At 38.2% G+C, this 22,776-nt stretch overlaps 1 protein-coding gene across 1 annotated transcript in view; it reads right to left on the bottom strand.

Annotated features, from left to right (window-relative positions):
- RSPO2 (R-spondin 2) overlaps nucleotides 1-22,776 on the bottom strand; it is a 141,968-nt gene that overhangs the window by 31,181 nt on the left and 88,011 nt on the right. The window contains exons 3-4 of the mRNA XM_031439491.2: nucleotides 19,071-19,214; nucleotides 16,851-17,039 (exon numbers count right to left, since the gene is read on the bottom strand). Coding sequence (XP_031295351.1) covers nucleotides 16,851-17,039; nucleotides 19,071-19,214 — 333 coding nt within the window. The remainder of the gene's footprint in view (nucleotides 1-16,850; nucleotides 17,040-19,070; nucleotides 19,215-22,776) is intronic.

Here is a 22,776-nt window from a genome sequence, read left to right as displayed (position 1 = left end):
AGTTACATGCCAAGTATTTTGCCTTCATCCTATCAAGACAGTAGGAAAAAAAGACTACCTAGAATCTCAGAGTCCAGGATGTGCTACAAGCTTGGCAGTAAAATCAATTCTTGATTTTCTGTAGCCATTTTACAAATAAAATGCCTGTTTTAGGTAAGTGTTTTTCTCTAAACAATATCTTTCCTAAGAAAAACTACAATTGCCTCATATCATCTTTTGACCAGAGATAACTAATGAAATCTCTAATCCAGATCCAAACTGGCCTCCCATAAGTCAGCACGCCAGCACACAGCCTCCTCAGCGTTATAGCTTGTAGCTCCCCCAGACTCTTTTGATTTTGCTATTGTAACATAATCTTCAATTTCATCCAAACAATTTGAAAGGAGCCCCTCCTTCTGCCACTGAACTGGCTGACGAAAGAGCTGTGTCCATGAGGGGATTTCCTCTCATGCTTAAGTCTACTCTCTCCTGAGCTCAGGGCTAGTTCTTAAATTTTCACAGAGGTGGTCATTTCTGCTTCGAAGACCAAGTGTTCAGTTTTGCCTAAAAGGAACTTGAAATGTAAAATACCAGGTCTCACAGCTCCAGCCAAGTTAAGTGTGTGTTTTATAACAGACGCTGGCCAGAAATGCAAATGATTTCTATAAAGTTTTAATCCTGTTATCAGTCCCTTGAGACACACCCCCTTACCCTTCATCTCTCCCCTGGCTATGGTTCTACATTTTTATTACATGTTTTAAAAAAGAAAAACACTAGTAAAGATATCCTAGATTCTGGTTTGGGAGTCCCAAGAGATGATACTGAGGGGTAGACTTGAACGTTTTTCTAATTAAAAAGTCAGATGGCCTGTTTCTTTTTGAGAAGCTTCAGCTCCCCGTGTCTGCGTATGCGTGTTTTTGCTCATAGCCTCTTGGCCCAAGGCCATTTAAGATCTGCCTCAACAAGGCCCTTCCGGAAGTTGGGTCTAGCAAGCAATGGAGAGTCAGGATATCAAAGAAGAAAGGACTTATACACCTTAATTATGGGGTTTTTTTTTATCATAGTTCTAAAAATAAAAATAAATTTTAAAAGAACCTGGAAATCTAAAAAACATAAGCACAATTTTGAAAGAAAAGTCATATAGAAAAAGCAATTTGAAAAATTTTAACTAATAAATGGATGAGAAAGAATCAAATACACTCAACTGTTTTAGCCATTGAGGAAAACACCAATCACACCTCCCTTCTGATAAAGTTTTAAAAAAAAAAAGGCTTAATATGCCTCCTTTATGAATTTCAATCAATTGGTATTAACATTAACAGGTGCCTGTTCCCCACCTTCAGCATTTGGTTCTTGCTTTAATTTCAGTTGTAGCAGCTTTCACACTTTTCAAACATTGAATCATTTCATCAACACACCTCATGGTCTATACAATACCTATTGTAACGAGAAACCATGCATCTTACCAGAAAAATGCACATTTTATCAATTTCTCTCAAGCCTGTGGATCAGGAAATCCTTATACCAAGAAGACAGGAATTGTATCCAGTCCCTGGAATAACTATGAGCCTCACCTAGGGCTGTGGCATAGATCACAGCCAGAACCCAAAACAGAGGCTGAGAACAGAGCTGTTAGAATTCACTCTCTCACATTCTTCATCAGAGATTATCTTCTGTGGTAGCTTTACTCCAAGTCAAACTGCAGGAAAGTCTAGGCACTTGGGGATAAGATAGCCGCACCAGGCCCCAGTCTAGACTATGATGACAGTTACAACAGCTCTGTAAGTGAGCGCAAAGAGCTCACTGTAACGAGGAGTGGATTCTGAAGTTGTTTACGCAGAGGCAACTTCTGCACTGTGCACAATGTGGACCACGGTTTATTTTGTGTTTGGTGGAGCTGCTTCTATAAAATCCATTACAATAACTCTTGCCAGATAGTTCATGGATTACTTAAAATATTGAATGCCATGAAATTTACACCACCAGAAGACACCATTCTGATAAATGCTCACTTCCTTTGGAATGGGCATCAGTCAGACCACGAGTAAACTCAGCTAGTGAGGAGTCAGCATTGTGCTGATCTCCATTCTGTTCTCACGTAGAAAGGTGCCTGGTTTCACAGTTAGCAGAACCCAGTAATGCTATAATTCTAAAGTGGGCCCTGACTGGACACTCTATAAACAAGGTGGTAAAACTAAGTGAACTCTTTGTAGTTGGCATGTAATAAATCAGGTAGGGTATGCCCACTGAAAAGTGACCAATGAAAAAACATGGAGAAGGAAATATATCCAAAGAAGGTTATGCAAAGGCACAGAAACACATGATCTTGAAGAAATGGAACATATATAACTTTCCTTCAGGGCCATAGACCTGCCTTCTATTACCTGGCACCAGTAATCTGCCTTCAATTAAACTGCCACCATCTGTAAGAGTTTCAGGGTGGGGATGTTCTCCGCCAGACTCTGCAAGTCAAAATTCTATAGTAACTGTAAGGAATCGACTCAAACCAGAAAACTGAGATAAGTAGGAAAGAATCTCCAAGGGTCTGAAGAACAGCCTCAGTCTCCTCGAGAACCCTTGAGGGTGGCTGGGTTGTCCATGGTTACAGAATAAAAGCAGGCTCCATTCCCATTCCAGATCCAGCACACATTAGATTTAGAAGCCCTGGGGACAGCAGAAGGTTGCTGATGTCCTATGTTAAGAGGGAAAAATGTACTGGCTGAACAGCTAAATGTCCTGTATCAGCCTGTGCGAACACTCTGAAAACCCTACTGCAGCACCATGACCTAATGGTCCAGCCTCTTGAAATTCTGGCATCATAATGACCTCCTAAGCAATACAACTGCGTCATTACCTAATTTAATTACATAAGAATTCAGCAAGTTTAATTTCCCCCATATCCTAAGCATCAGATATTTAAATTTAAATTTAGGAGTCTTTTGACTCCTTTACAGCACTGGTTTTGCAGCCTAAAATAACACCAGGAATTACAATTTAAAAGATCAATTGTTTCCTTGGTTGACAATATAAAATAATGTCTTATATTTAAAATACTAAAAACTTTTTGTCCCCCTTAGGAAAATGCAGATAATGGGACACCAAAGCTTTCCCCCCACCCCCCTGTCAACAGGAGAACTATATATATCCTTTCTCTAGTCCATGGGTGAGGGTGGTTCTGGCTAACAGCTAATTCTGATTTTATTGTTATTAAAAGGAACAGATGCTAAAACTTTTTTTTTTAAGTTCAAATGTATGGACAGCTAGTTCTGAAACAAAAGTATAAAATGAACTTCAGTTGTAGTTGCTTTTTGTATTTGAGCTGTCTTTGTTTCTTACTGGGCTCCTATCTCCACTGACGGACAAACACACTAATTTTCTCAATATGGAAAATGCTACCATTAAAGCCAAATAAAGTCAAGTTTAAGATAATTACACTAGATTTCATCAAAGCAACTTGGCACTCATCAAAATTCAATCCCAGTTAGCTGATGAGATTTCATCAGGCTGCTTAAGAAGCAGGGAAATAAACAAAATGGAGAGACAATGAAAACAATGTGACAACTGTCAAACAAAATGCCGAGCACAACACTGAACATTTCCCTACGTGCAGGGCCGAAACCACTCATTCTCATCCTCACCCCACACGCTTCCGCATGTGTACAATAAATGACCCCATATTCTGACTTTTCAATCATCTTTAATTATGCATTCATTGCACAGTACTGATTATGGGATCATTTATTGCCAAGTACTAACAGTTGCATAAAAGATGAACAATTTGAGGGCTGCATGGTTAAAAAAAGTTTTAAAATATGGTTGCTTAAGAGGTCACCACCCTTGTTTGAACTCCTTTAAGCAAGTTCTTAATAAATGTAAGCTATTATAAAAGGAATGGTTCAAATTAGGCTACTACTGATGTTATAGTTTTGCAACTAGATATGCTCACGTCAACCACCTGGTGGAAAATTTCACATAGTGGTTCTTGGGATACACAGGTCTTATGTTTCTGATAAAGTAGAAGCAAACTGGTAACGGCAACAGAGTGCCCTGTTTCAAACAGTGCTGCAGAAGTCAGCCAAATAACTCTTAACTCAAAGCATAACTGATGATTGTATTAGGTCAGTCTGTGCACTCAGAGTTGACAATTATACCAAATAGAGGAAGATCTGAAATGCAACAGACACTTGACATTTGAAGCAGAAATTATTTTAAATTACTCAAGTTAGCAATACCACTCTCAACATGAAAATACAAGACTACTACAAGAAATCTTGCACACATGTGAGACATGTACATGGTTTCCTTCTACAGGTTTTGACATAAGATGAAAAGAGAGGAAGAAAGGAATGGGAGTCTACACCATACATACCTTCCAGGGATGAGCATTCAGTTACTTTTTACCATTTCATTTCATCAGAGGTTCATTTCCTTTAGAATTTAAGAAGGGAGTAGTTTGGAAAATAGATTTTTCTACATGTAGGTATTTTTGAAAATAGACTTTTCATATCAGCCAAAGTCTGTTGAACATTTCCATGTATGAGTCCAAGATAATCAATCATCAAAGACTTATTACCAATCCAAATTTCTAGTTTTAGGTTATTATCTTGGACTAGACATTCTAATAACTAAGTTAAGATGACACCAATGACTGAAAAGGTTTCAGCCCCCAAATTTTCTGCCCCAAAAAGTGAGCAGAAAATATGTAAGAACTGCTTTCTCCTAGGAACAAGGGAAGGCAATACCTACTGCATAAGAATGTTAAAGAGGAAGCTCAAGATGAGACGAAGTTGTGTTTGGAGCACATCATATGCTTGTCCACCTCATACTGTATTTACCTGAATATAATTTGTTTACCTGAATGAAAAGCTGAACTAGTTAAAGGGAAGCTTGGGTTTTTTTTTTTTTAATTGGTCCAGCATAGAATCTTGCAGAGTCTACCATAAAAAGTAGAAACATTATTGAATCAGTCCATGCTATTTTTCACAGCACTACTCGGAGAAAACATTGCAAAAACAAGACCAGTCACTCCGGAGGATGTATACACAAGAAGATGAAACTCCTAGTTGCAGTACCTCTGAGGGGTTCCCAGGGATTACTCTGGCTCGAACAGTAAGAGGCTATTATGGAAGCAAGATCTCCAGGTATGATGTCTAAGCAGGAACACGCTTTGCCTTTATCGACCATAATTACCAAGGGAAATTCACTTGGCCTCTTTGTACCTTCTAACACATAAAGGAAGGGATGTGAATAAATGCAAGTTAAAAGTTTTGCTTCAGAGGAAGACATGCTCTTATTTTCAAAGGAAAACTCATGCAGAAACCCCAAAACGTAGCAGAGAAAAAGATAAAGCTTCTCTCATCCAACCAGGGTGAGAGGCCAGATCCTTCCCTGCTGGACCTCCCCATGAGCCGTGAAACTCCCCTATATACCAGGAGATCCTGCGTAGAATCTAGTTTCACCTGGATCTGGTCTTGAGCTTTCTTCCCTTCTATGGATCCTACTCTCCTCAAGATTAAATTACTGATATATAATAGGGTTAAGAAATTGAATTCCCTTAGCAGAAGTGTCTCTAGGTACAGGGCAGCGACACACATTACTATACCTGCTATACATCTGTACCCATTCCCCTAACTATGCTCATTACTTTCTCATCACGTAGGTGGCTAGCTCACTTGTTATAAACTATGTGTCATATGCAATACCCACGCTTAAACTTCTTTTTAAATAACTACAAATCTGAGCTTGAGGTCTGTAAATGAATCACCACCAATGAACAGAGACTTTCTCTTCCCTGTGAAAATTCTTCAGTCTCAAATTTTTCTGGCACTGGTTAATCCATGAGGCTCAATTTGGTAACTAACTCATGGATTTTCAAGTATTTGCTGAGTTCACTTGTTCTCCTTATTTCAACTCCTTTTGCCCCAATTTTTCCCCTTTTACTTCCCGACACATATATGATACCAAGTAGAGTCTCCATGTTTACGTATATGGTAGTGTAGACACATCTCATTGTTTCACAGTTTTGCTGATTTGATCTTCTCCCTTCACCCTCTACTCATCTTCACTTCTTCAAACCCTCCCATGACTCCAGGTCTATATTATGAAAGCATCACCTCTTCAGCCACCAGTAACCTCTCCTAGTCATACTGCAACGTTCACCCCTTTCAGCATCTGAGGCTTGCTCCGCACTACACCCAATGGCCGTCTGCGCCATTTCTAGGACTTACTGTTTCAGTTTTACCACCTAGATTACAGTGTAAGTGAAGTGAGGTGAGTTTAACTTTGGATATGCTGACACATCTGTTAGCTGGGATGCAAATTAACCTACACTCCCTCTGCCTACGAAAGGCTATTACAATCTTGTAGGTAAAGAGAATAAAGTCTTCAAGTTGAGTAAAGACAACAGAAATAAAAATGAATGAAGAGCGGAGAAACAGGACTCGGTGAGCAGTTATTTTAAAAAGATATTTTCTGGTCCTTGATTCTGTGCAAGGCTGAGTATGAATGATGTTATTTAATCCTCTTAACAATCCTATGGAGCAGGCATCTGTTATTATCCTCCAAATATAGACGCTGATGCTGAACTTTAGAGAGATTAAAGTAGACTTCTCAAGTTTGCATACCTTTCAGGCAGTTGAGCAAAGGTCTGAGTCCTAATTTATCTGAATGTGAGGAAGAGATTCAAAGGTAGGGCTGGGATCCTGGGTAACCGGGTGGCTAGTGATGCCTTTATAAAAAAGAGCAGCCAAACCCAGAGAAATAAGGTTTTGAAAGGACAGCAAGGTATGTTCCAACTACGCTTGGTCTGACATGCTGGTGGGATGTCAACAGAAGATGCCCATCACCAGCCAGATCTGTGGGAAATGGGCTCCGATGGAAGATGATTCACATCTGAATGAGAGCTGAAGCACGAGGTGGGCAGAAATCAAAGGAGAGTGAAGAGGCAAGAGTAAGCCATAGGGAGAATGGAAAACACAGCAGAATGTAGAAGAATAAAAAAAATTCACCTACTTGCATATATGCTCATTTATTCCTCACAACAATCCTGCAACATATTATCCCCTTTTCATAAATGCTTTGGGAAATTAATTTGACAAATGTCATTCAACCAGTAAGTGATCATCAAGACCAGTATGTGCCAAATTTACAACTTTTCCCACTGTTTTTCCATGCTGTTTTTTCCAAGGTACATTCGTTCATCATCACTTAGGGAATCAAATAGAAGCTAGAGGACTGTTTGTCAAAAATAGGAAAGTATGTGTTGCGAACTTAGAGGGTTCAAAGATTAGAGAACAAGAATTGGGGGAACAAATACATGAGACATTGTTTCCTACCCCATGCCACAAACACCACAGATTGATAATATACAGTTTTCTCCTGAACCCAGCGTTTAACTCAGAATCCTTCTCAACCCAGCATTCCAGACAGCTGCTAGTAAATGACATGCTAGTAAACCACCTTAGGTTATACGGCGAGACCAGGTCTTGTAGGAACATTTCCATCCTTGATCTGAATGATATTTAATTTCTGTACTCTAAATTTTCAGAGCACTCCAACCTGGCTGGTAAGAGAAACCCATTAGAAGGTTAACATCGTAAGCTAGAAAATTGGGAATAATACATCCAAGGGTCTTGGTAAATGGAGAATGGAAATAATAGAGAGCAAACATAGTTCAGTTAGGGTGAACACAAAAAAGTGTCTAGATTTTAAAAAATAAACTGCACTAATACAAACTGGGGAATGACTTGGCTTAGAAATTTGGCAGGAAAAGATCTAAGGGTCACAGTGGACTGCAAGTCAAGGCAAAATACTACGCTCTTTAGAAAAGCAAGCACAAAAATGCATAAACATCAGAACCCATAAGTATTCTCTGGTAATTCTCCCAAACTCAGACTCTGCTTAATGCTCTGCCCCAAATCCAAGATACGCAGTTTATCTTCTTCCTTACACCTTACCAACACAACCTCAGTGCCCTCCCCATCTTCAGTCAGCATTCTACTAAAACACCTCCATGCTCAGAAGTCCCCTGTGACTCTCTCCTGCGTACAAGGTAAAATTCAAAACCCTGTCCCTTCCACAGACTTGCTTCACAATCAGTCTGCGACTTCTGTTTCTGCCGTGAGCTGCTGTGACTGCCGTTCTCGACGTCTGAGCTTCAGCTGGGCCTTTCTGCTCACTCTCCCTTGGACATAAGAGGCATGCTTTGGCATCTACATCTTTCCTCACAATGTTCTGTCTCAAATGATCTCCATTTTTTAAGGTGTTTTCCGCTCACTTCTCCTAATGCAAATTTTGCTCTTCAGGAAGCGTTCCCTGGCCCAACAGCTAAGTAAGGATACAGACTCTGAAATTATAGGGATAGTAACAATACTTACCCACATTTACAAATTCAGTTTTGCTTCTTTTGTTAATTTATAACGTGCATTTTCTTCTTCCCTAACTGGACTGTAAACTTTGGTTTCTATCACTCCCCACTTCCAATTTGCCCATTTCTCATGAACATAGAAATTAATAGATGTTTAAATAATTGATTTGATGAACCTACAGACGTAGAAAAAAATCATAGACTGCATTGGAAACTCAGCTCCAACGGCTAATACCTGAATTATATTGGGGAAGTCAATTCAAAAGAGAAATTAGAAGGCACTTTATAACGTGTTTTAATAAAGTCAATTCAACACAGTAAGCATTTACTCAAAATCCACACGGTTCTCTCTTATCAAATAGCCTTTACAGGTTAAATTAATTGAAGGTCAGCCTCAGAAAAGAAATAAAAACCACAAAACATTATGTGAAATATTACTTCGGGGCCTGAGACAATCACCAGAAATAACTCTGCACCTAAATATGCAACTTCTGATTTAAGAACATGTAGGAAAGACACTTGACTTACTGACTAGTTCGAAGCGCAACCGACCCTCAATTAGAATGCACGTTTCCTGGACTGTCTAGATACCGTGAAGTTCTAAATGGATTCCATATTCACTAAAAGAACCTAGTGGATGATTCTAGTCAAATATAAGCAGTAAGTCAAAAAGTCCTGATTCCACGTTGCCTGTTCCTCTATCGACTGACGTTTCTTTATCATATCTTCAGCTGTCATTGAGGGGTAAACACTCCTCAGCTGCCATCTACCTTCCAGAAACTGATGTTTGTGATGTGGATGTTGTTGAAGACATTGTCCACCACACAACTCACTGCTCTGGGTGTGATTCCCTGTTTGAGAAATATGTGTAGTGTTTATCTTCCTATGGAACTGGAATGCTCCCTTTACCGTGAGAATTAACATTAATTTCCTTAATTCTATAATGTAGATCCCACCCCTTGCACACACTTAAATGTGTCTGAAATTGGAGTATTCGTATATATGTGTGTATCTATGCATACACATGCGTACATAGTCATATATACATGCATGCAGGTGTACATGTTCATGTGTGTATATGTATGGGTTTACATGTGCTATGTGTATATACATACATACATGTGTGGTGATTTTCCCTCCAAAAGCTGTTATTAAGTTGATATTTTTTATAAGTAATCTTTTATTTTAAATTAATATAGAATCATATCCACATTTTCCCTTCACCTGGTAGAAAATCCAAGCTCAAATTTTTGGCTCAATTATTTCAACCAACACGTATTCATAGGGTCTATTTTCCTTGTCAGTCCTGAGATCTTATTCTAAGGTTTTTCCTAGTTCTTAGTTCTGATCTTTTAAATTTGTTTTGGTTTAGCATGTTATCAAATATCTTTTTATATTACCGTTAAATCCTTTGAGTAATAGGCAGGATCTATAGGGGTATTAATACCAATTATTAAATGTCTCTCGACTATGCAAGTTCAAATATTTTACTTCTAGTTTCCAAAGTCCTCAAATACAAGAAAATAATGCTGACACACAGAATATTGTATAAACAGGTCAATTGTCAACCAAAATCTACTGCCTTTACACTTTTAGAGCGTAATAACCTTTGCCACCTGAACCTGCTGCCCCTCTGTGTTGCACACAGTAATTTTATTGTCTTAACCAGTTCTGTACGATGACAACATGAATCACGCTGAGGTTTTACTAAAACTGTGTCATTATTTCCATTAAAATGTTTTCCTTCTGCCTCCTAATCCTGGAGGATATCCACAAGTCCAACTCTAGGTCAATCCAGTAGCTGGCGGAGTATTTACAGGAAATCTCAAGGAGCAAACCGCCTGCACTCTTTTTATCAACACCGCTCAAAGATCCCAGTGAGGTGTCTGGTGAGGAAAATAAGTTGTTCCAAGAAACCATTAGGGGATTTATACTTGAGACTCCCTTATCTCATAAGGAAAAAAAAAATGTCCCTTGTAAGAGGAGGGGGGAAAAAACTACCATGGACACCATGTGTGTCCTATTAAAGTTGTTTTTATTTTAGAGTGTTGTAAAAGTTGTTTTATATATTTTACATTAAGATCAGAGTAGCTTACTGCTGTGTAAAATTCATAAAAGAAAGTCTCCTTTGGAATTTTCCTGCCCTTGCCTTGTTCCACATAGACCATCGGGCCTTTGGTGGCATATGTAGTTGAGAAATCCTTTTTACAAGTACCCATAAAAGAGGCTAGTACATGTTGCTCCAGACTATAATTAAATGGGGCTACGAGAGAGTCCAGATGGGAAGCCGTAGAGAATGTCACAGAGGTGTGGGCTCTGCACTGGCTCACTCACTGCCTGGCCCCTGACCCCACCCCGGCAGGCAAGCCTGGCACCAGGGCAGGCTGAAAATGCAGCTGGGAGAGGAGGCTGCCTTACATGCCCCGCCTCAGCCTCCCGCGACGGGTGTTGGCATGCCCTGGGATTTCCCGTCTGAGTCCGAGACTGCACTTCATTTTCCCTCTCTGGACTTCTCATGATCTCCCGTGCACAGCACATCAGGGCTTACTTTTCTGCTCTTCCATTTCTTCAGACCCTTACCCTCTGAAATCGGAGAAATGGTCAATCTGACAAAAATCGTTGCCAAACAGCAATACAAGATCAAAAACTACCACCACCGCCAGGTGCTGGTGGTTATCCCCTGTCCACCTTCCCAGAAACAAGTAAATAAAAAATTAAGTAGTGGAAGGCGGGTGAGGGCAGTGAGGAAGGGGAGACATCCCAAGACACTGCCTAAAGGCTCCTTGTGAAGTCAGATGAAGCAGGCATTACAGATACTTTAGCTACTGAGAGAAACGTCTGGGAGCAGGTGGATCTTTGTTAAATGTCAATTTTACGTGATAATTATATATTTATATTTAAGATATGGCTGCTTATGAGCGACTGTCCCAGTTTGTAATCACTATAAAATAAACATTGCTGCCCTGTGCCCAGAGTACCTGGGAAACATTACAATTTGCTTAAAGTAACTAACACAAAGCACTGATTTTACAAGAAACAAAGCATCTAGCGTAGCAAACAGAGAGGCAACAAGAATTCCCCTTTTAGACGCTCTCTTCTTCATATAAAAATTTCAGTATCTAACATTCCTGACAACTCTGAACTTTTCAAAAGAAAAGAAGTTTCTCTCATCTTCTCTCTTCCAAACTACCCTTGAGGTTGGCATGTATAAAACAGACCACATAAATTGCAACTCAAATGTAAACAAAATGTAGAGAAATAAAGAACATATGTCTGAAGCATATTTTCTTGACCCTACCCTACTGAAAATGTGCTTATTTCCTGCTCTCGATTTAGTCCATCACAATCTACAACCATCTTTAGCTATAGAATCTAATACCTAATCCACATGTTGCTGTCAGTTTATATACAGAGAACGAAATTAGAGAGGTCCTATTACTACTGCCTTTTTAAAAAAGTAGATGTTTGCAGAGATTCTGGTTCTAAGTTGGTTGCTGAATAATGTTTTCTTTTGCATCCTATCAAGTTAAAAGGCACTTTAAAAAAAAAGGTAAATGCTGGTCAAGTAATATCATGCATGAAGTGTAAGTTATTTTCAAATTGAAATAAGGAGTGGAAGTTTTTGTTTTTAAATTTTAGCACAGTCCTGAGAAAATACGAGGTCTTAAAGAATTGCACCTCATTTTTACTAACAATTTCAGTGAGTTAAGGCAGCCAGTGAATTAAGCAAGAGGGAAGAAAGCTATCTCTGCATATGTCAAAGCATCTCTTAAATTACCTTAACAGTCTGATTGCTTAGGTGTGTCAGAAAGACAAAGGCCTTTTGAGGCCCAGAGCTACCAGATGTGGGGGAGGGTCTCAGACCCCCAGGGCTTCTGTGCCGGCCTGGAGCTGGGGGGAGGGACAAGTGCTTGGTGTGGCTCAACAGACAGCCTCCGCTGCAGGGCAACTTTCAAAGACTAAGGATGGAAAGAATAACCTCGAAGTCACACTTTTCTCCCCAACAAACTGAGGACAAATGATACTGAAATTATAGAAGACGGACACAGCAGGGGTGGCTGAATCAAAACGAAGCCAGTGGCTCCGCACTTTGGCATTTATAAAATGACCTTTGAATTACTCTTCACTAACTATCTCAAATGGGAGGATGTTGGGACGGGGTGGTGACAGCAGACTGTCATGTTTAAAAAATATATATTTGTTAAAAAAAAAAAAAAAAGTAAAATGATGCACCAGGGTGGAGGGAGAAACAGTTTAAAGTCAACTACTTCGATGTTGGACAACCATGGCTTTAATTTTTAATATAAGGAACAAGGAAAAGGCACAGGAAAAAAAACTTGAGTTTCCTGGGCAAGGACTCTCGGTCCTACTCTTGGCTCTACTACTGATAACTTGCTCTGTTGCCATGGACCAGTCAGAGCCTCCTGGATCTCAGTTCCTTCCCCTTCCCTGACATGTAATGGGAGAATCAAGGATATTCACAAAACATAGCCATTGAGTCAATAGCTAAAAAAAAAAAAAAAAAAAAAAAAACCTCTCCCTTAGGTCTTCAAAAGATCTCCTTCATTCACATCTCTGTTAACTCTCTCAATTTCTCTGAACACCCCACATAAAATAATACACTCCCAGCCCAGTCTTCCAATAGCTCCGTATCTTACTTTATTTTTCTTCACACAGCTCCCATCTCCTCCTGAAGGGATGCACTCATGCACTTACTTCTTTATTGCCATGCTTCCCACTAGAAAAAGCTCTGTAAGGACTCTGAGCAACATCATGCCTAGACCAATGATTGGTTCACAGCACTGATCAATAAACACCAGATGAATAAATCAAAATTAGTTGTCATGGGACTTTATAGGTGGGACTGAGTATTTCAGGTTGGGACTATGTTGGCCAATCCTGTGAAAGACCATGGCCACCTCCAATCCCCTCAACCTGGTATATAAGCATCTTCTAAACCTCTGTTTGTCATTTAAATATGATAGTAGCATGTGTATATTTTTCTATTAATACATTGCCTAACGTATAACATAGTTGAGACCTGAAATCCCTTCCATTTTAAGCTGCAGGCTATATATTAACAGAATAAGCTGGTCCCAACAGGATGAATTCTATTAATTAGTGTGCTCAGGGTGGGAGGGAGCAGAGTGAAGATAGTTTTATCTGCTTTGAGTGTAGTCTTCATTTTTATTAGCCCATTTTTTGTTTCCTAAACTCGCTGTCAGTTTTTTTTCCTCTAGCTCACTGTCAGTCTTTCCCTTTGTTCCACGGTCTTTTATGATCCTCTCCTTCTTTCTCTATCCTCCTATTTTGGTAGCTAAACCATAGGTCACGTGTGGATTTTAGAAGAGTCTTGCTCAGTCTTTGAAGCTCACTGTCTGTGGAAAGGAAGGAGGAGGAAGGAAGAGGGTGAAAGCTGCCAGGTGTAAACGGCACAGTAAAGCTCCTGGAAAAGTCTTCAGTTCTTGGTGTGTAACCACACTCTCGGGCTTACAATTCTCTTCCTCACCCTTCACCTGACGACCACAGAACTTACCCCATCTTTCAGCAATTAATCTTAAGGTCACTGGATTTTAGAACTAGACTGGATCTTAGAGATCACCTACTCCAATACCCTCAATTTACAATGAGGAAATAGAGGCCAAAAGAGGTTAAGTGACTTGCCAAGGGTCATGGAATTAATGAGTTGACAGGGTGCAGAGACCCAGATCTCCTGATCGCCAGACCAGGATCCTGAAGAATGAGGGTCAGAAAAGCCCAAGAAACTCTACAGATTATGTCACCAGAAATGAAAGAAAAGATAACTATTCAAAAAGAAAAGGTTGTAACTTCAAGTCATAAGTCAATCCATGACTTAAGATGTTTCCAAATATTCTCATACTTTTAAAAGCAAATAAGCACATGATAATTAAGGGAAAATAGACTAAAGCATGACACTGTTGTTTTTAACTCTTACCACTTGTTTTCTCATTTTTGATAGTTTTCAGTGTAGTATCTTCTGTATCTAGGACTATTCCATTTCGCTGACCTCTGACTTACGCCTCCCAGTAATCAAAAGCAGCCGATTTTAACGTGCCTGGGCTCTAGTGTGAAGGACGTGAAGGCTGCGTTTGTGTGCAATCAGGTTAAGACTGGCTCCAAGAGCAGAAGAGTCCATACATATGGTGAAAAGACCTGAAAAATGTCTGTATTCCCAACCTGATTGCAACTTGCATTTTTGCATGGTTTGTCAAAGCAGATCACCGAAATCAAGTCAAGATGTGAAATGGGATAAAGTGGTTTTCTTCTCCTTTCTTTCATTCATCACCGTGACCTACTGAAGAAAGAACTTTTTCCTCTCTCACCTGAGGCAAGGTGGGACACTCCACTGGAAGTTATGCCAATTTTTTTCAATTGGTGCTCAAGTTCCAAAATTAATTTTCTAGTTTTCATTTCCTACCTTTGTAAATAGAAGTTATTTTATTTTGGAGTCACTTTCCATTTCTGTCAAGAATTCGATTTTAGTTCCCTTTTTATAAAACATGAGACACATTCCAATATAACTTTGTAGACCCACTAACTTTAAAGGTTACTTAAAAATTGAATTTATTAAACTGAGTATGTAGATAATGGGGATTAGAACAATAGCTGGTCTAGCTTAATAAATAATATTTGGGAAAACCTCAACATAAATTAAATCAAAGTGCATTACTGGTTCACTTGTCAAAAAGAATATTAGCAGATGATACATAAACACTTGTTTGACATAATTTTACTTGCTGACCAGATCAGGTTATATCTGTTAAGACAGTGTACTGTTGTTGGAAGCCTAGGAACAAAAATGCAGTAAACTTTGTCTAACAATCTAGCTGTTACCTACAAACTTCTCAAGCAAGACCTGAGGCTGGGTCAAAACAGTGTTGGAGGGGAGGGAAATGTGCTTTAAGCATGTTTGTTACAGGAGCATTTTCAGGTTAATTTTTGCTATTAATGTAAACCACAATTGGGGGACCACGTTGCTGGAAAAGGAGTGGTAGGGGGTGGTTATATAAACAATATACAACAAAGAAAGTCTTTATTTCCAATACCTGAATACATCAGGTTTGTTTTTAGGCACAAGGTTGCAGGTTAAACGCTCTCAGCTACCCAAGAAGTGGCTTATTGGTTTTGTAAGAAAATATTTTCTTATATTTTGACTGAAAAATACCCAGTTTAATGGAACAAAACCATCCTTGTTAGTGAAAAGCAGACCCAAAAAAACTTTGTTTCAGAGACTCCGCAAAGAAAAGCAAAACTAATTCAAGAGGAAAAGCTGCCTTCCTAACAGTAGCTTCTGAATCTGGATCTAATAGTTCTGCAAGGCCAACTGGAGTCTTCAAGTCTTAAAAGTTTTATCTTCCTCCATGGATCATAGACATTCTCTATGAGGCAGCATAATATGGATATAAATCCATTCTAAGCAGATATATATCCCCTCTCTGGGCTACAGGCACGAAGCTGAAAAGCTATGCCCCAACAGCAAGAACGAAGGCAGACGAAAGCTTTCTTTATTTCATAGGGCGATTTTCTAAATGCAACTTTTTTTTGCTTTTCTGTCTTGTGCATTAGAAAAATCCCAACTTCATCTCTAAACTAAGTAACATCGCTAGCAGTAAAATAAGCAGCAATCCTGCTTTAAGAACCGCGGTGTCAGCGCAGAGAACTGCATGTCAACACCCTGGGCTTCAGCCAGCACCTTAGTTCCGTACATGTCTCTTCATTTGCAAGTGGGCCTAATCCTGTTATTACAGAGTCATTACTGCAAATCGACGCAATTACTACAAAGACACAAATAAACAGACACATACCAGTAGCTGTTTTCTACAAATTATTATCAAAACAAAAGAGAACCAGCTAATTGTGGTAACATTAAGACCATGTTTATTCCTCCCAGTGTTTGGGCAAGTTTATTTGAAGTTGTCATCTTCAACTAGTAACGATGCAGATGATTTTACAGAGTCCATAAACCTTTCTAATCTAAACTCTTCTCAACTGAAAATTGGCCGCTTCTCTTAGAGCAACATCTGCAAAGGCCTGATTTCCCAAGAACCGGCTTTTATGGTACATTAGCAAAAAAGAAAAAAGGAAAACCTGACACGCACACACATTTAGAAATCTCATTTTAAAAGCTCATTCGGACCTACGATGAAAAAGAATATGAAAACGAATATATGTATGTATATGTAGGACTGAACTATAATGCTGGACACCAGACACCGACACAACATTATAAACTGACTATACTTCAGTTTTTTTTAAAGTTCATCTGGAATGTTCATCTTCTAAATTATTTTCACATATGATGAAAATAAATGAAATATTCACTTTATATTCTTCACAATTGAAGCATTCATCTCTAAGGAATTACAATGTAGAATCTTACTTTCTCACCAATATTATCAGGTTTTCTTCATGGATAAATACTCTTTATCAGGAAGAGGAGAATTCAGAAAGCACCCAGCCCATGGAAGCGATTATCCCGACTCACCTCCTGGACAGTGCCTCATGGCCATCTTACATCTCCTGGATTCAGCGATGGTTGGACATGGTATCGTGTCTTTTGCTGGTTTTTTAACAATTTGCCGTGTTCTGGTTTCCAGACCCCACTTAAATCCACATGTGCGATTATTCCTGCTACAAGTTCCCCATTCGCTCCAATGACCAACCTCACATCCTTCTAATAAAGAAAATACAAACAAACACAGATAATAATTTAGCACACATTTCTCCACGGTCCTCAAATTTATACAGCAGCGTTTCTCCACTCCCCCACCAAAAATTAAGCTCTACAGCCCACAAAGTCCTGTATACACCTTTTAGGAACATAAATAACTTGAATTATGGAGTTATAGATAAAAGTAAACAACTGCCACAGAAGTAATTTAAAAACTATTATTTTCTATTTGTCTTAGTTCATTTTTTGAAGGGATGCTAAAGACATTGAAATATAGAATCTTTAAAACACTCAGTGGCTATAACCTACAGTAAAAGATACTATTTTCATACCATGGCAGGAGAAAAAATCTTGCAGGTTAATTCTGCACACCCCCACTGAAATTCACAAGAGTGGTAGGTTTATTTTGGAAGTCAGTACTTGGTAAAAAGGATCGGGAGTGTGTTTTGCCTTTTCTGATTATCTCAGTTCTTTTAATGGGCATTTGGAAACCACAGTAGGTATTTCTTACCCCCTAAATTGATGCTATTATTTAAAAAGTAAACAAATACAGTCAGATATTTGAAAATGTATTTTTTTCCCTAGGTATGTAAAAGCTTTTAGCATCCTCTTTTGTAAGTTCATGTAGTGGAAAAGTAGGCTGCCCTTCAACACCTTGGGATGGGAGAAGGGGAGAGGGAATAAAAAGAAATATGCAAAGTTAAACTTCCTCATCAACTTCACCATTAAAAGCCCCATCACTAGCAGACGAGGACCCAGGCTCAGGGTCCACACACAATTAATATTTCCACATTACAGATCTCAACAGACATCACAGTGACTCAGCTTTTTCAAAGCTATTTAAGATTTTTATTCAGGGGAATGCATAGGACTATTGTTAATCTATTAATATTTAAGGGCTTCATGAGAATTTCCACTGGACATCTGTAATGAGTGTGGGTCTTGCCTCTCAAAAGCAAATTCAAAGACTTGAATATGCTCTTCTGGTGACTATTTTTCAGTAGGGTGCTGCCTATATGAACATATTAACTCACACATATTATAGGAATGTTTTAGTATACGTTTCTTCAAAAACCTCTCATTTTAGTGTGTTCTCTGCAAGCTTTCCAATATATGATTACAGACTACTTCAATATTTCTGCAGTAAAAATGTTCTCAATTTAGGTCTCCATTTTAAAGAGATAGAAAGTCTCATTTATAACATATTGCTCTGCTATACATCCTATCAGATATATAACGTCAAATAAAACTCACAGAGGGGGGACAGGGAGCAGGTGGGAGTGGTGAAGATGCCATTACACCTAAGATGATATTCAGGCATTTATTAAAACATAAGTACTGACAGATCTTTACCTTTAAATCAGTGGTATAAAAATACTGAAGTTTTTTTAAAAAACACTCAAAAAATATAAAATTTATAGAATGTGTATTCCTAATTATTATTCACCAACAGTATATATATGTATATTAAATTATGCAGTCCCCATATATAAATTTAGTAGAAGTAAAACTGTTTTAATGTACTTTACAACATGCAGTCAATCATCAACAAAGTGAATTTGGCACAAAAAATCTCTTTCCAGGTTTGTTTTTTATTTTACGCTAAGCAAGAAACTCCATAATTAATACACATAACAAAAATGACAGACTAGTTAACTACATGGCACTGCTTGAAAATTTTTACTTCTAAAGAAAATGCTTCTTTAACAGTGACTAATAATTTATTAAGATAATTAAGAAATGGATGTATTACACAGATGATGAAAATATTATTCTCAGCATTTAAGTAATTTAACCTAACAGATGTACAACTAGCAAATTTTGTACCAAGATGTAATATATGATACTACCCAATTGCATGATGCCTAAAGAACTCAGAAAGCCAACAAAGAACTTCAGTAATTTTCAGTTCTAATTCATAACAAGAGAACCAATTTGTTTTTAGGATGAATATATCCAGCATGCTCCCCACTTCCAAGAAATAGATATTAAAATAAAAGTTGAAATTTGAAAGTTACACTAAAAACTACTCACCCACACATTCCATGGTTTCATCTAATGGTGCAAAACCATCTGGACATTCCTCAAAGCAACGGCCTCTATGCAAATAAAAGCCTACTTTGCACTTGGTACAAAAGTCTTTGCTAAAGCAAGAATCACAGTTTTCTATTCTGCATCCTAAAAAACAATTTTAAAGAGAAAAAGAAAATTTCAGTCAAACACTTACTGGTTTTGCAAATAAAACTTTCACAAACTCACCGGTTAGCTCCACTGGAATTCTAGCGGTCAGAGAAATATGTGTTCAACTCATTTGCTTCCTGATGCCATCTCATTCTAAATCGCTCCTACCTCTTCCAACAGCTCACCACATCAATAGGCTAAGACAAAATTCCAGCCCGGGGCCCTAGGCAGCATGAGACCCTTCAGAAAGTTTTGCAGCTCCAAATAGGATTAAAACAAAGGATTAAGAAGAAAGAGAAAACACTCCCTGGACAAATTACATTGCTGCTGGGACTGAACTCCGTTCTGCTCTTCAATAGACCGACAATGAAAAACACAGTGGGAATACTCTAGTCAATGTCTTCTGTTCCAGAGCAGTAAATTAAAATTCTGTTTAGTGCATTTACTTGTATCAGAGGGTGTCTTGACTTGGAGGGGTAGTTTAGGTCATTTTCTTTTTTTTCCTTTTGAAAATCTGTCGTGTCAAAACTTTATGCATTTCCATTTAGTCTTCATAGTAATTCTGCAAGGTGAGCAGTACTACCCCTATTTTGCAAATAAGGAACCTGAGACTAAGATTAAGCCAGAAGGCAGGTAGTGGTTGAGATGGCTCTGAAAGCCCCCCAGAATGGATTGCCTCCTCAATCAGTTTTCTTTTCTCTGTAATGCACTAGCTGAATTTTGTTGGGAACATATGGTGAAACAGAAGTGCTTTTGGGTCTGCTAGGTATGGGTTTGAATGCCAGCTCTGTCCTTACCAGCTCTGTGACTCACTGACTACAAGGCTATTATGAGGATTTGTAATAATATATGTAAATTGACTGGCTCGTAATAGGTAATCTGCAGAGAAACACAACAGTGGATTAGAAACACGTATTTTTCCACTAAACTGTACGCATTACAACAAGGTGTAAAAAGAAGCAATAATTTATAGGCTTGTATTCTAGATCAGATTCCTCTGTATGTCAGTAACATCTGGGCCAAGGGTAACTGGCTTGCACAGGTGAAAATAAATCTACCTGAAGTACTCTTCAAGGAGAAGGAAGAAAAGTTTGGAAAAATTGGTTAATTGAAAGGTGAGGTTTTCAACAGATTACAGTTACATTACTTGTAACAGATTTAATTCACGGCAATTAACAGCACATAAAGCTCTATGAAAACTCCCTGGCAACACTTTTCTTCATTTAACAAGCCTCTGAGTGCCAGTACTGTAGTTGGTGCTTTAATGATTCAGAAAAGCTTTAAAATACAGTTTCTGCAATCAAAGAGATAGTAGAATAAAAAATGTAACCAAAACATGAAATCATGGGATATTAAAATTTTGACAGTTGCAAAAATAAAGGAAGAAAGCAGAATATAAACACTAAAAAATTGTTAAAATAGAGTACATTATAAATTACAGTTTCTAGACACATAAAACAAAAATGGCAACTCTTCACCTTTCAATTTTGAGCCTAAATAGGTCTTCATGTATTAAATGACCACCATGAAGCAGCTAATTCAAATTCTAAAATGTTACTCAAATTTACAATTGGAAAACCAGCTATGTGTGGGTGAAAGTCTATGGTCAAATTACACTATTGCTCTTTTAGGGGAGCACGGTGGGCAGAGAAGAACGGTTTATCACCCCATAAAATGTTCATTTGCAGTCTTAAATGCTGCAACCTGTATTTTAATAAAATGGTGGTCTATAGCTGGTCAGTAGCTTCTTAATCATGGTCAAAATACAAGACCGTCATGTCCACAAATTGTTGGTTTTCTTGCTTACTTTTTTTTTTTTTTAAAGCAAGCAGCCCTTCCTGTTAGCAGAATTATTTTCCAAGAAATAATGATAAACAACAGAACTAAAGGGTGAAGAGAACAAAGCATTTATATACATATTTTAAAAAGGACTATACACTTCCTAAATCAGCTGTTATCTACAAGATCTGATTTTTTTAAGTCCATGGCCTGCGCCAGTAAGCTTTTTGGCCAAAAAGTTACAGCAATAAGCATTTGGAAATAATTTTACAAGGTCCTTTCCTGATCTTTATGGTTACTTGTAGCTCTCTTTCCTCATTTCACTCCACGCTCCTAGTACCCGTTCATAGAATGTGGAATTTCTGAAATGCCTATCATTCTCTCTGAAGTCCCCTAGGACTTCTTCAGACATAAATCTGGCTAAAAGAAAACTTAATTATTTGTCCTCAACCTTAAGTCCAATAAAAACCTGATGCATTCAAATTATAAAATACTACAACCATGAAAAAGCACAAGGTGAATTATAAGCAATGACTGAGAATAAGCTCTAAGCCCCATCATTAAATAAAAAAAGCAAGCTGCAGGGTAGAGTTTGATGCAATAAAACTGCATACACACGTAATGTGTGCGTATATGAAGCAGCTTAGAGAAGTTAATTTGGGGAGGTGGGTAGTGGAATTTTGAAATATTAAAAATTCTATTTCTGAGTCATAAGAGTCTTTTTAATTGTAATGTATTTATGTATTAAGAGTAAAACACTAAAAGATATTTTAATACACATTTGTGACCTACTTAAATTTACAGAAAATACGACTACATTGACATTCTAAAAAGAAAATTTTTAAGAGACAAGAATGAATCAAAGAATATTACCCCATCCCGATTCTTTTTTCAGATCTAGGTACATGAAAATTATACCCTTTATAAGACAACACTGACCCTGCCTTAGCCTTCAAAACAGTCATTTGACCACTTCTTGCCTATGTCCTCTGTTTTCATATGTTCAGTAGTACTTCCTAAAACATTCGGGAAAAAACAAGTATGTTTTAAATTCATTAAAGCATTTAAATAAAAGCTTTGATTGGCGCCAAGTTGTAACATCATCCTTAGCTGCGCCCACCTTCCTGGTCTCAGTCACTCTTTGCCACAACATAAAACCAACCCAGGCCAGCTACACACTTAGCAGCCTGAACTGACACAGCTCATTTCATCATCAGCACCTTTGAGCTGAAAGCTTTTCAAAGCTAGAAACTGCATACACCACCTGCTTGACATGCTTCAGCACCTGAAAACCTTTTCTTACCAGTTCCAGGTCCATCCACAACCCTGTCCTATTCAGCCACTTCTCGAACTCTTCCTCTTTGGAAAAACCACCACTTGTACAGCCTCGTAGTCCTAGACTTCCATCCCCCAGCCTGTAGCCACTCTCCATCAGCTTCTTAAGCTTGTTATCCTTACACAGTTTGGATTCACATCAACTTTATTAACTCGTTTTTCATAGAAAAATAAAACATTCTCATTACAAGTGAAAATTCAAAACAATGCGGAAGGTTTAAAGGAAAATACAGAAATATTCTTCCTTCCCTGAATGACACATCAGGTCTACTCCCCAGAAATAAACACTATATTAACAGGTCAGGAAAATCTTTATGTCAATTTTATAAATAAATGAGTTTTAAAGCACCAGTGGGATCATTCAATAGACTGAAACTTTACAAAACTTTATATTGTCTGAGAAAACAGGCATATCAAAGTTTATTAAACATGGATCTTTTCTATA

Source organism: Camelus dromedarius, chromosome 20, assembly GCF_036321535.1.
Source record: "Camelus dromedarius isolate mCamDro1 chromosome 20, mCamDro1.pat, whole genome shotgun sequence".
NCBI lineage: Eukaryota > Metazoa > Chordata > Mammalia > Artiodactyla > Camelidae > Camelus > Camelus dromedarius.
The sequence above is the reverse complement of the archived record's forward strand: the minus strand, read 5'-3'. Positions and strand labels throughout refer to the sequence as shown.